The 14,339-nt window shown below is 39.7% G+C and overlaps 1 protein-coding gene across 1 annotated transcript in view; it reads right to left on the bottom strand.

Moving 5' to 3' along the window:
- The window catches only part of ARL13B (ADP ribosylation factor like GTPase 13B), an 87,096-nt gene that overhangs the window by 41,371 nt on the left and 31,386 nt on the right, over positions 1-14,339 (bottom strand). The window contains exon 3 of the mRNA XM_059688049.1: positions 10,275-10,524. Within this exon, the coding sequence (XP_059544032.1) occupies positions 10,275-10,524 (250 nt within the window). The remainder of the gene's footprint in view (positions 1-10,274; positions 10,525-14,339) is intronic.

The following is a 14,339-nucleotide window of genomic DNA, read 5'->3' on the forward strand; positions in this document are numbered from 1 at the left end:
TTTCAGGCTGGCGGGTGACTGAAGCTCCCAACTGCTCCTTTTTTTCTTTTCTTTTTTTATTCTGGGCCAGCTTTAGTTCTGGCTCCAGCTCTGAGGCCTCTGCTGCTGAAAGCAGGTATCTGGTTTGTTTGGGTTCTATAATCACAACAGTGTATAACTCCAGCTCTGAGATCCCAGCTGGCTGAAAGCAGGTTTCTGGGTTTTGTTTAGCTTCTTTATTTGTTACAGTGTTTCAAACTGCAAGCTCAGAGGCTGGCAAGGCAGGCGGTGAATGTTGGAGTCCTCCTTCACTGAAGCAAGCAAGCCTCATGTTCGCTTCCAGCTGCTTGGCTGCCGGCCGCCATCTTGGCTGGCAGTTAATTTGCATATCGCCCTGATTAGCCAATGGGAAGGGTAGCGGTCGTACGCCAATTACCATGTTTCTCTTTTATTAGATAGGATATCTGAGAAAAGTCATTCTATTGTATGCAGAGTGGGTTAGAATGGATTTGGGGGAGGTGAGTGGAAAATAGGAATATAGGTATAGAAAACAATTGGAAGGTTAATGAAGTAGTCCTCATAAGAGATGATAGAGGCTTACACTAGGATGGGAATGGAGGTGGTGATGGTGGTAGAAGCAGTACTCATACTCAAGATGAATAAAGTACTTGCTATGTTCCAGCATAGTTCTAATAATTTCACAAGTTTACCAACAAAAACACTGAGATATACAGCGAGGTTAAGTAACCTGTCCCAAGTCACAGAAACTGTATGTGGAGAATCAGGATTTGAACTCAGGCAGTATGATTCCAGAATCAGCTATTAACTACTATATACTATACAGTGGTGATTTAAAAAAAAATTAGACTAAACTGTGATAGATTTAAGAGGTAGAAACTACAGGGTACTGATTAGATGATATTGCCATTTATTGAGATGGGAAAAGACAGAAATGAAGGTTTGAACAAGGGAATCTGTGATGATAATAAAATGTCCAAGTGGAGGTTTCTAAGATATTAGTTAAATCAGTAGCAACTCTTGGGAAATGTCAGGGCTGAAAGTATAGATTTGGGTTATTTGAGTAAATAAATGGTATTTAAGATCAGCTGACTTTAGGATGAAGTCATCTAAGAAGTATATAAAAAACTGGAGGCCAGAAAGGGGCCTGGGGTATTTAAGCATGAAAGGAGTTACTGAGAAGAAACCATCAGTAATGTAGAAACCAAGAAATGTGCTACAAAATGTAAAAGAAGTGTGTTTAAGAGGAACGAAGTTGAGGAAACTGTCAATTTTATAGTTTGGCCAAGTGATAAACAAGAATGGCAAAGTGACAGGGGATTTGGTAACATGGGGATATTTTGCTGAATCCAACAAGGGCAGTTTCAAGCAATTTTAGGGATGGAAGCACAAGTGGAGTATATTGAGGAAAGAATATGATATGAAGAACTACAATGGCCACTACAGACAATTCTTTCCAGAAGCTTGAATAGACGACTATAAAAAGGAGTCAAGAGCTGGGGAGGGATGTGGAGTCAGGACTCTGTAATAATTAAAGCTAAGAAACATGAGAGCACATTGTGCTATTGGGAATAATCCAGAGAGAAACTCTTGAAATAACAAAGGGAAGAGAGAACATGGAGTAGAAAGGGGTGGGATCTGGAGTACCAACGGAGAAGCTGGCCTAGGATAGGAGCAGAAATAATTCTTCCATATTATAGGAAGAAAGGAGAGGGCTAGGAATGAAACCGGATAGTTGAGCAAATTTGGTGTGGGAACTGAGAATTCTTATAAATGACAGTTTCTATTTCCTCAAGGAAGCATGAGGCAAAATTATTTACTGAAAGCACAGTGGGATTAAGAGAGAACAGAAATATACATACACATACCTCCTAACACTATAATTTTTAATTTATAAAATATAAAGAAATTGAAGAGCTTTCCACTCTGTCAATTATCAACTATTACTGAAGAAAAAGATGTTTCACATATGCCAGCTTCAAATGTTTCAGGAACATTATAACAAAGATAAATGTAGAACTGATGATGAACTCTCCAGGTAATGAGAGGTAGCAGACATATTTCTTCTGCCCCTTCCAAAGCTGTGCTCTATCCTTTTATCTAGTGCCTTTCCCATATTTGTTAACAACTGTTCCTAATTTTTTTATCATGAAAACAGAGAATATTAAGTACTATGTAATGTTCATTAGCATAATTATATCCAGATGGATTTATAAAATAATAATTTTCTAACAGCACTTATAGCTATACTTTGCATTTTAAAGCAAGACTTCAGCACAGAAATTTTCACAGCAATGTAATCACATACAACTTTGCTATATTTTAAAACCATAATATCATCCTAACTTAAACAACAAAAATAACATGATATTTAACTAATTAGTTGCTGAACATTTTGTATATTTTATTCACATATTTAATAGGCACTAATAGTAATTTTTCCTTCAAATCACTACCTTAATGGAAAAAAATTCTTAATTATTGGAGGCACAAAATATTAGTAAACTAGTAGTTCTGAAAGTATGCCATATTAAAAATAAAAATATTATGAGTACTTGGGCTCATATTCTTACCCACTAAACTCTACTGTCTCCTCTAATCAAAAGCTTCATGTTGCCTAAATTCATATGATGAGACAGTGCCAAACTGGATCTCCTAATTCATCTCCATTTGGACACAACATATCATCAATAGTAATTATTCATATCCACTATCACATTTATAGAACACTAATAAAATACTGCACTATGTGCTTTAAGCACAGTATTTGGAATTTGCATGACGACACAGGCATTAAAAACCTTATTTACAAGTGGAGACACAGAAGCTCAGAAAGATTAAGTAAGCTATCAAAGGACTGACTCCAAAGCCCACACTTCCCCATATCCCAGGAGTTCTCAGCTTTTGCTGTGTGCCAGAATTATCTGGGGAAAACGTGCGAAAGAAAAACAGATGTATTCCTGGCCCTACCCTCTCAAGTTTAGGGGCCTGGGCTGATATTGAAGCAGGCATTCCCTGAACAACATCTTGCTGCCTAAGAACCCTATGAACAAGCTTTTCTTTGTTATTTTGTCTTTAAATAGAATGTGTTGGGATGTGGGTGGGGAAGGATGGGCACCTATGCAGGTTGCTTGTGCATAAATTACCTAGGACATCAACGAACTGAGAGGCTTTAATGTGAACTAAAGCTGCCAGAGTGAAGTTGGATGCCCTAAGAGACAAAGGAAGCCCTCAGCAAAAAGGTGTGGAGGTTAATCAACAGCATAAATAAGATTTATGAACATGAAAGCTTGGTAAAGTTTCACTGAAATAAGAGAAATCTTAAGTCAATGGACCCTATAAATCTAGTGAGTAGGGGTTTCAGATGGTAACAATAGTAAAATTAGGGGACTCAACACTAGATCTGAGGGTGAAGTGAATCAGTGACATAGGTAATCCATACTTGCATACCTCTGGGTCTCCAGCACTCTATAAAGGACCCAGGTCCTTCTAGTTATTATTTAAAGGTCTAACTTAGTAAAAGTACTAATGAGAGTATTAGTAAAATCATAACCTAGTTAACTTCTTCTGGATACATAGGATAAAGAATATGATTTAAAAAAAAAAAACAAAAACCCAAAACTTGCAAAGTAATATTTGCCTGTTAATACTATCTAGAAAGAAGGTGAGTCAAGTAGGCATATAAAGGTCAGAGATGAAAATCCCATATTAGAAAAGGTAATAATAAAAGTTTAGTTACTGTGTCATCCAATATGGAAGCTCACTGTCATAGTTTTTAAGCTTTTTGGTCATAAACTCCTTTCAGTGTTTGATGAGAGCTACATTCTGCTCCCAAGAAAAATGTCCACGCACTTAGAATTGTGTATGTGATTTCACAGGGTCCGGTAGGCCACCCAGGTGCACAGACCTCTAAATCAAAAATCTCTTTTTTAGATATTGATGCTGTGTCATCCATCTGCTTCCAGAACAAGTACCCAAGCCCCTCTGATATCTCCTGAATGAGAACAAGGGGATTTAATAAATGAATTTTAAATGTGGGAAAAAAGTCTTTTTTTATTGAAATGTTCATAATGAGACAGTGGCGCCATTCCAAGAGTTCAAATGTGCTAACACAGGTAGAATTGTTATTATCCTGGGAGGAAATTTTAACTGGATCTCCAGCGTTATTCCAATAATAAATATTAGGAGATTCAGCCATAAAAACGGAGGGTAATTTACTGTTTCTCAGAGGCTTACTTTCAAGACTACACGAGAGAGGAGATGTAGAAAGAGCATGTGCCTTCTTATAACATCAGTGTAACCTTGGGCTTCTGAAAATTCAATAGGCCGAGATGTTTAAAATAGCTCCCAGCTCAGTTCTTTCCATGGATCATTAACAAATGGAAACTTTTTATGGTGGATGTTGAGCTTCAAATTTGGAATTACTGCTTGATTTTAGTTCTTTTTAAAATTGCAAAAGTTATTTACTTTTTCTTGGAAATGTTTTCTTTATGTCAAGATTACCAAGTTTTAGGTTTAAAATTAAGTTATAAATAGGCACGAGGGTATATAACATAATTCACACCATAATAAATCAGAATATAGGCTAAAGTTCATCTCTATATAGATATGAGAGAAAAAGACTTTCTCGGAAAATAAACAGGTTAATTACAGAACAGAATGTTTGCATGGCATGTATTTCTGCTCTCTTTAGAAGGAATACAAATCACTTTTACCTTTTTACTGAAATGTATTCTTGGGATAACTACAGTATGGTTCATGTTACTATATATGGTGGAATACAAATGCATAATTACAACACTTTACAGCTGCTTTTATTAGAGAAGAGGTATTCAACCACTATCTGCAGAACAGAACTTCAGGGCTAATAAAACGCAGAAGCCTAGTGATATTGTATGATTTTGATCTTTCAGGAGAACCCTCAAGTCTATGACATAAAGTGAAATTTGGCTGAGGCTTCATTTGCAATGACAGCTGCTGTCAGACTCATGTGCATGAGCAAGGTAGGCAGAGGTAGATTGTCCAGGACCTCTGTGGTCATCTACCCTGCTTCCCATAATATGAATGAATCTGGCTCTATTGATTTGTAATTTTATGATTATAGACAAGATTCTCATTCTTCAGGTTTATTTTTCTTCTGTTGAATGACTGGCTCTTCTTGAGGTCTGTGGTTGTTCTCTATGTGCTCATAACAGGGTGGGAAAAGAAAATTATCTAGGTGTTTAAGTGAGCTCTAAGAGGCTTTGTGGAACCTACTAGTAAACTAGTGTAGGCTCAGACAAGGGGTGAACAAAAGAAATCAAATGCTGTAATTGGATTTTGCAGTTGAGAGGCCCAAATGTCTGTGGGCAGAAAGGAAGCAGCTGTGTGCAACAAGGAGCACTGTTGTCTGCCTCCTAAGTCAGGTGCCCTCCCCATACTTCTCCATAACCTACCAGCCCTTAGCACTGAGCTTAGTAGGATTCAGCTGGAGGCCCTTCCCACTTATTATCCACAACACTTTCCACGGCTACAACTATTAGGTGCTAGAGTTATATCAGTTAAAAAACGGAATTTACGAGCTGCATGACCCTATGAAGGCAACCTGAAGGTCTGTAAGCAGAGGAGTAGCAAAATGATCAAATTTGCATTTTAAAAAAGAAAGCTCATGTTCCTTATATCACTTGCTTTATATCACTTGTTAAAGAATCTAAAAGCATGTACCGGCTTTATAATTTTAAAAACATCAAATAAAAGAGCTCCTGCTAGAAACACAGAGGAGACTGGAGAATAGGCGAGTCTGCTGGCAGGGAGAGAAACTTGTTAGGAAACCACTGCTCTCAGTGACATGGAGGAAGTGATGAAGGGATGAAAGAAGGGATGAACAAAGGGAATAGAAAGTAGGAGGGATATGAATAATATTCAGTCAGTAACATCAAGAGGAAGAAGTAGCAGGAGAACTCTCAAATATGGGGCTTGGGGAGAGAGTCAAGAGGAATATAAACATAAGAAAGAATAGGATACAAAATTGTATATATTATGTGGTCACTGCATACATTTTATTTTTACAAAAATATGCACAGGAATTCATCAAAATAGAAGTGGTTCGCTCTGCATGGTAAGTCAATCATTTAAAAAAAAACAACTCCTCCCCTGAATCTTTTATATTTATTAAAAATATACTTTTTTGTACATTCTGTATATTTTTGAAGCACATTCATTTCGAAAGCAGTTTACCTTCTTAATAAAAATCCTATGGCTGTAAAACTCCCTTGAGAAAAATTGGTCAAACCAAATGGCAAACCATATTTCGTAACACGTTATACCACCTATAATTAATTTTCATGTCTTTGTGAGATCTCATTGACTATAAAATTGGAATGGTGAGGCAATCACCCTAGCTGTGGGTCTTCTCTTTCTAGTCTAGAAATTCACAGCTGAGAGAGGTGATGGAATTGCCGACAGTCATTTGATTACTCAGTAATCACTGTAGTCACTTATGAATTGCATGCTCCTGCCTAGGGACTTTTCCACTTCCATTTGTGTGACTGGCTTTCATCTCAAGTGTCATACTCTCAATAACATCTACTATGTTTATCCTGATTATAAGAATAACTAGTGGCCCGGTGCATGAAATTCGTGCACGGGAGGAGGGTGTCCCTCAGCCCAGCCTGCACCCTCTCCAATCTCAGACCCTTTGGGGGATGTCGACTGCTGGTTTAGGCCTGATCCCAGGATGTCTGACTGCCGGGATCGGGCCTAAACCAGCAGTTGGACATCCCTTTCACAATCCTGGACCGCTGTCTCCTAACCACTCACCTGCGTGCCTGCCTGATTGCCCCTAACTGCTTCAGCCTGCCAGCCTCATCACCCCCTAACAGCTCCCCTGCCGGCCTGATTGATGCCTAACAACTCCCCTGCTGGCCTGATCATCCCCAACTGCCCTCCCCTGCTGGCCAGATCACCCCCAAAGCTTTTATTGGTATAAATATGACCCTTCACAGAAAATTTCACTAACCCTGCTTTACAATAAGGGATTGACGACTGAATCATTGGGGCCAGGCACCAAGGTTTCCTTTCTTTGAATAGTGGAGGGAAGAATTATCTTGTCTTTAAATTGCCCTGAACATCAAATGAGATAATGACTTAGAAAAGCATAAAAGCACCATATAAAGACAACTGTCTTTTTCATATACTGAAAAGACAATAAAGTGGAAAAATGAAAAACACTATTTTTATTCTCCCCCTTCCTTCCTTTACAGCCTTTATTTAAACTTTGAAATTTAGAAAAATTTCACTCCTATTTTCATTTCTTTACATTCAATATTATTTTGTATTAGTTTCAGGTTTATTAGTTACAGAATAGTGGTTAGACAACCATATACTTTACAAAGTGTTCCCTGATATTTCCAGTACCCACCTGGCATCATACCATCATTACAACACTGTTGACTCTATTCCCTATTTAAGTGACAATAGGTTTACAGGTTCCTTCCAATCTTTCTTTTGTGTTGCCCGCCCTTCCTTTTCTTTCTCATGTCTTCCCTCATTTTCTTTATATAGTATCTCAATTGGCCCTCAAAGCTCAGTGAAGGCACTGGGACAGGCTTAAAACATTTTACAGAGCAGGAAACTGAGGCCAATTCCAGTTGGCCATGGAACTGGACTCCTGGCGCAGGGAGCCCTCACAGCCATGCTCTCCATCTTTCCTAAGGGAGAGCCACAGGGCAAACAGAACGAACCTCCCCAGGAGGCTTCCAAGCCTCATTCTCCAGCACCTCTTCATCATGGATGCTCCACATTTTTTCTCTCCCCCGCCCCCACCCCATTCTTTACTGCCCCCCTTTCTGGGGAGCAGGTGGTGTGCACCCCCATGGGGTGGGGTGAGAACTGGGGGCGGGGCGGGCGCAGGCTTGTTTTTGGGCCAAGGCGGGAGCAGAAGTCCTGGCCTCTCAAGTGTGCAGGCCGCGGGGAGGCCCGGTCAGCGCCAGGAGCTTCACCAAACCGCCGCAGTGGGGTACCCAGCAGTGCGGCGCTCCTCCACTGAGGTGGCACCGCCCCTCCACACCCGCCTCAGGGCTGCGAGTCTGCACCCCTCCACCCGGGCGTCCTTCCATGCCTGCAGTCATCGCCTCTTATTTCCCGCCTATTGGGGCCAATACAGAACCTCACTCTTCCTGGGCAAGGCACATATCCCTCCGCCAGCACCCTGCCCAGGCCTGAGCCCCCCCCAGTGCACCCCACCTTGGCGCTGCTCTGTGCCCCTTGGGCCGCCCGCTTCCTGGCCAGCCGCTTTCCCGAAGCCGTGGCGCTTGCCCAGGATCCCCCATCAGGTGGAGGCCTGTGCACGCGCCTGCAGACCCCATGGCCGAGCCTGCAGACCCCATGGCCGCGGCTCCTGGCAGCCACTTTGCCAAAGGTTCCTCTACCTTCAGGCTCTCTCCTCAGACCCCCGGGAGCTTGGCTCCCACGGCCCAGCCCTTCCGTGGCTCCCTGCAGCCCCCGCTCTATTCAGCTCTCCCGCCACCCACCTGTCAGTACACTGCCGGGCGCCTTGCTGTGGGCAGTGTGGTTCTGGGGCAGGGGCTGGGGTGTGGGGAGCAGCTCCAGTAAAGTTTAGTAAACCCCAGGCCCCCAGCCCCTCCTTGAGTGGAGCCCAGGGCAGGCTGGGGGCCTGGGTCTGAACACTGCAGCTGCGGAGGCCCCGCCCGCCCAGGGCCTCACACAGGGGTCCCGGCTCGCGTTGGGGCTTATGCGCCACACCGGGCCGGATGGCAGCTCGAGCTGGCCCTCCCTGCCTGCAGTATGCAAATTAGCCGCCATCTTGGTTGGCAGTTAATTTGCATATCGCCCTGATTAGCCAATGGGAAGCGTGTCGGAGGTACGGTTAATTACCCTATTTGTCTATTATTAGATAGGATGTGTCCCTGTCACCACCACCACCACAGGATTCCCAATATTGTTTTACCTGCTTTGTTTTCAATGCACTTATCACCTAATATGTGACATAATTTATTTTATTCAGGGTTTCACCCCCTAGAATATAAGTTCCTAAAGTCATACATGGATTTTTATTGTTTTTGTTCCCAAACATGTCCACAGCACCAGAACACTACTAGCACATAATCGATACTCAATAAATATTTGTTGAATTAACATATGCATAAATGAATAATGCATGAAAGAATTAAATAACTATTAGATTTAAACAATCACATGAAATTACTTTACAAATGAATATCAGTCATTACTATTTTCTACTTTAGAAGTTTCTGATTTTCCGCTTAAACATTTGTAGAGACTAATTTAGCCTATGGGGTTCAATAAAGTTCATTCTTCTTATATATATCTATTAAAGTTTTCTGTAGATTCAAAAAGGTGAGGATCGTATTAATAAAATAATATCTCTAATTAATTAAATGTATAAAAATTAAACAGTATAAGCTTTACCAATAAATGATGCAATAAAGTTTCACTTTTTGTAATTAGAGCTATCAAATTGTCTTATTTAAAGATATTCATTTGTGGTTGAGGACACTGAGAAACCATGCTCACAATTTCTCATTTAACCACGTTTGTCTAGTTTTTTTAATCATTAGTAATGAACAAGAATGAGGGCAAATGCACAAGAAGGGAAGGGCACACATTCAACTTCAAATATAAGAGCAGTTTAAACTACTTTACTATGTCTTGGAGTTATGGCACCCTCTAGTGTTTACTATGCAGAAATGCTATGAGAACAGATAATGCAAAAGTCTTGTCAGCTTTTTTAAAAAATTTACGCAGCTGGGCAAAATGATATAAGCACATGACTAAGTGACAGATCAAATGTTTAATTTTGAAATATAGAAGGGAAGTTGAGAAATCAAGGTGGCATAAGAAGAATAAACCATTTAAATAACTTTGAAACAAGAATATTCTTCAAGAAAAAAAGGACAAAGGCAAATTAGTTATTAAAGAAGGAAAAATTTGAAAAACTTTCTAGAACTCTGTGAATAAACTATTTCAAAATGTAAAATTTGATAAAAGTAAATTATCAAATAACACAAAGAATTTATCTTTGAATACTCAGGAGCTATAATTATAAGGCTTTTCCATAACATAGCCTCAACCCTTAATCCCTTTGGATAGCATTATAACAAGTCCTCAGTAGATTAAGAGCTCCCAGGTAACTAAAAACATTTTATTATACTAGGGTGTGACTATTTCAGCTTATTCAGTATTTTCTAACTTAGGTAAATTTCTTTATTGGCTAATGCTGCTGCAGGTACATTTGCAATGACACTAACATTACTTACACCAATATAGGCTTTCCCGATATCCTAGGATGTCTTAGCACTTCTGACATTGTCTCTTTTGTCTCTTCCATTCTCTCTTCATCACTGGAATCCACGACAAATATTACCCCGTAGGACTCAGCATAGTAATTCTTCCAGATTCCCCGAATTCTTTTTCCACCTCCCAAGTCAAAGATGGTGATTTCAAACTTCCCTTGTCTAAGGTCAATTTTGGAAAATCCAACAGTAGGAGCTACGTCTTCAGGATATTCTGTTTTGAATGATATGAAATAAAAAAATCTTTAGACTTTAAATTAATAACAATTTAGCTTCACAACTTAAATAACGTACAATGGAATGGAATGTGATGGAATGGAATGTTGGAATAGAATGTTTATTATTTCCTTACACAATGAGCATTACATCTAAGCATACTGGTCTGGGGGAAGGGTGGATAATATAAAATACCCAACTAGAATTCACTCTCCATGCAGATAAGAGTTTCTATCTGTTTTTATTCATTTTCTTTTATTAATATATACCTAGCTCTTAGAATCATCCCTACTGTATAACAAGTACTTAATAAGTATCTGTAGAATGAATGAATAAATGAACTTTTGCCTTTAAGATATTTACTCTCCGAGTTACAAACAATAAAAATTACAATCTTTCAACACCACAGACATCTCCAGGAACCATAACAACATCTACACAGTTATTTTTTTAAAATCTGAACATTTAGAGAACAGTTTAAAAGAACCAAAGAATGGCAGAAGCTAAGGACCACTCTTTTTTAATTAACTGAATTCAAGCTATACTTAGAATTAATAAGACTTATGAGGGCAGCTTATCAATATAAAAAGTAGATTTCATTATTTCTACATGTTTTGGATGTCCTTGTAAATTTATAATTGAATTTTTTTACTTCTGTATATGACCAAGATGGTACTAGAAGTATATGATTGTAACCACTAAGGATTGGTAATGACATTAAGAGATTTAAAAGATCACTAAGGATCAAGAAAGACAAACTAGAAGCTAGGATTTATACCTTAAAGCTAGGAAGGATTTAGACAGAAAAGTGATCTAAGTAACAGAAATGGTAAAGGCAAGAAGTACGGACAAGTTGAACACTGTGGTTGGAGCAAACCCTTAAGATTGTTAATGCAGACTGAAGAGAGTTCTGAAGAGAGAGAATTGTGAGCCACAGAAGATATTTGAGCAGACCAATAATATAATTAAGGTGACTAGAGTGTGATTTATTAAGATTCATCTTTGCAAAAGTCTCCAGAATTGACTGGAAATACGAGTGATAGCCACTTTTCAAAGAGAAATGAAAATAAAAAGACAGATTATGAAAGAGTAATAGGACCTGTGTCTCAATGGTTATGGAGAAAAGTTTAAACTTGATGTCTGTTTCTTCCATTCTCTCTCCACCACTGGAATCCACAACCAATATTATTCTATTGGGCTTTGTTTATAGTTGCAGGGCTGAAAATTACATGGGGCTTTTAAATTTTAAACTAAGAAAAGAAAAGAAAAGAAAAGAAGAGAAGAGAAGAGAAGAGAAGAGAAGAGAAGAGAAGAGAAGAGAAGAGAAGAGAAAAGAAAAGAAAAGAAAAGAAAAGAAAAGAAAAGAAAAGAAAAGAAAAGAAAAGATTCAGTTCCTCAGCTGTATTAGCTACATTTCAAGTGCTCAAAAACCATATGTGGCTAGTTGCCCACCTTACTGGACACAGCCAATCTAGAACATACCCCTCATTGCAGAAAGCTCTAATGAATAACCCTGGTTTAAAGGGTCTTACCCCGCCCCCTCAATATGTGCATTACAAAGATAAATTTGAAAGGCTTCTGCTGCTAAGCTTAGGTGTGACTGATAAACAGACTTCCACTAAGCACTCTAGGGCCCTTTACACAGCTTCCGAGAGAAGTTACAGGTCACATTTTTGTAAGACTTCCTTATTTAGAAGGAAAAAAAGGCAAGTTTAGAAGCAGTATAAGCAGCCAGATATTCTAAAAACAGGATTACACTAGACATTTAAAAATGTGAAATCTAGTCCAGGCCACAACTGCTTTCCACAGTTAAAATAGGCAGCTGGTCTTTGAGTAGGATTTGAGAGCTATCCTCAAGACATTATCAGTGAAAATAAATAACTATGCTGGAGTAGGGACAAGGGAACTAAAATGTACAGAACACCTACTGTACCAGGATTTGTTAGGCAGTAGGATGTACAGGTAAATCAGATAGGGTTGCTATCCTCCAAGAATACACAGTTCAATACAGAGACAGCATATTAGCACGATTTTAGCATAAAAACCAATACATTAGACTGTGAAGGGGTTATGGACTGCATGTCAGTGTCCCCACAAAACTCTATGTTAAACCCCACCCCGAATGTGATGATATCTGAAGGTGGACCTTTGGGAGGTAATTAGGTTTAGGTGAAGTCATGAGGGTGAAGCACCCATGATGGGACTAGTGTCCTTATGAAGGACACAGAGAGCTTGTTTCCCTTCTTTCCTTCTTCCACCTGAGGACACAATGAGAAGATGGTTGTCCGTAAACCAGGAAGAGGGAAACACCAAGAATCCGACCATGCTGGCACCATGACTGCAGACTTCCAGTGTCTGGAATCGTGAGAAATAACTGTTTGTTTCTGAAGCCACAGTCTATGGCATTCTGTTATAGCAATCCAACTAATAAGACAGTGAGCATTGTTTATGGCATTCTGTTACAGCAGCCCAAACTAAAACAGAGGGCATTCAAGGGGAAAGGGATACAAAGAGGGGTGAGTTATGGTCTAGAAAGGCTTCAGAAAGGAAAGGAAATGGGACTGAAGTCTGAAAAGCTACAAAATTATAACCAAAAAGGGAGAAGAACATTCTAGACAGGAAACCAATGTAAACACAGATAAAATGATGGCCACATTTGCAGGAACCTAATCAAGATTAAGTAATTTTTTCAAGGTCACATGGTAGGCAGAGCCAGAACTCAAATACAGGACTTTATTTTTTTTTTAATTCTTTATTTTTAAAAGTATTACATATAGTATTACATATGTCTCCTTTTCCCCCCATTGACCACGCCCTGGCCACCCCCACCCCCCAGTTCAAATACAGGACTTTAAAAGCTGGCTTATTTTGATACATCGAATGTCCTACCCTTCTTCTCTATTCTTTCCTCTGGTTCCTACGCATGATTCTGTGTTTCAAGATTCAAGACTAAATATTCAGGTTACAATCTTCCCCTAAATCTCTCTCTGACAATTCCTTCCTACTTTCAGCATCATAAAATTTCTTCTTGCTGGTTTTCACAATAGTCTATACCTTCCTAATACCTGGGACCTATCTCTGTAGTCTTAGCATTCAGCACAAAGCATATAGTGGCTCAATCCATAACACCAGACTGCTAAGATAGCTGAAGCTGCTATCCTTATGTCTATTCTTCTTTTTCCTTCCATATATTTATCCATCCACCCATGCTTTTAATCATTTATTGAGGGCCTATTATATATTGGCATCATACAAGAATCAGGGATAAAAAAAACATATGGTTCCCAACCCTGAGGATTTCATACAGTATGTGTTAAGAAAACAATCTCTATAAAGTCTAAGATAAAATGAAAATACATAATCAATAACTATTTATTAAACATCTGTTATGTGCTATGCACTGTGTAAGGTACTAGATATATAAAGATTAATAAGGCCCAATTTTCTGATCTTAAAAGGCTATTACATAAGAAAAATAGGAGGAAACATATATAAACAAATAACTATAATATAATGAATACTAGGGGCCCGGTGCACGAAATTCGTGCACTGGGTGTGGGGGGGGGGAGTGTCCCTCAGCCCAGCCTGCCCCCTCTCACATACTGGGAGCCCTCAGGCGTTGACCCCCATCACCCTCCAATCGCAGGATCGGCCCCTTGCCCAGGCCTGACGCCTCTGGCCTAGGCGTCCGGCCCGGGCAGCGGGGACCCACAGCTGCAGCGGCCCCACGATCGTGGGCTTCGCTTTAGGCCCAGGCAAGGGACCCCTAGCTCCTGGGACTGCCAGCTTCGACCGTGCCCAGCTCCCACCGCT

The sequence above is a fragment of the Myotis daubentonii genome, chromosome 3, assembly GCF_963259705.1.
Source record: "Myotis daubentonii chromosome 3, mMyoDau2.1, whole genome shotgun sequence".
NCBI classification, from domain to species: Eukaryota; Metazoa; Chordata; class Mammalia; order Chiroptera; family Vespertilionidae; genus Myotis; species Myotis daubentonii.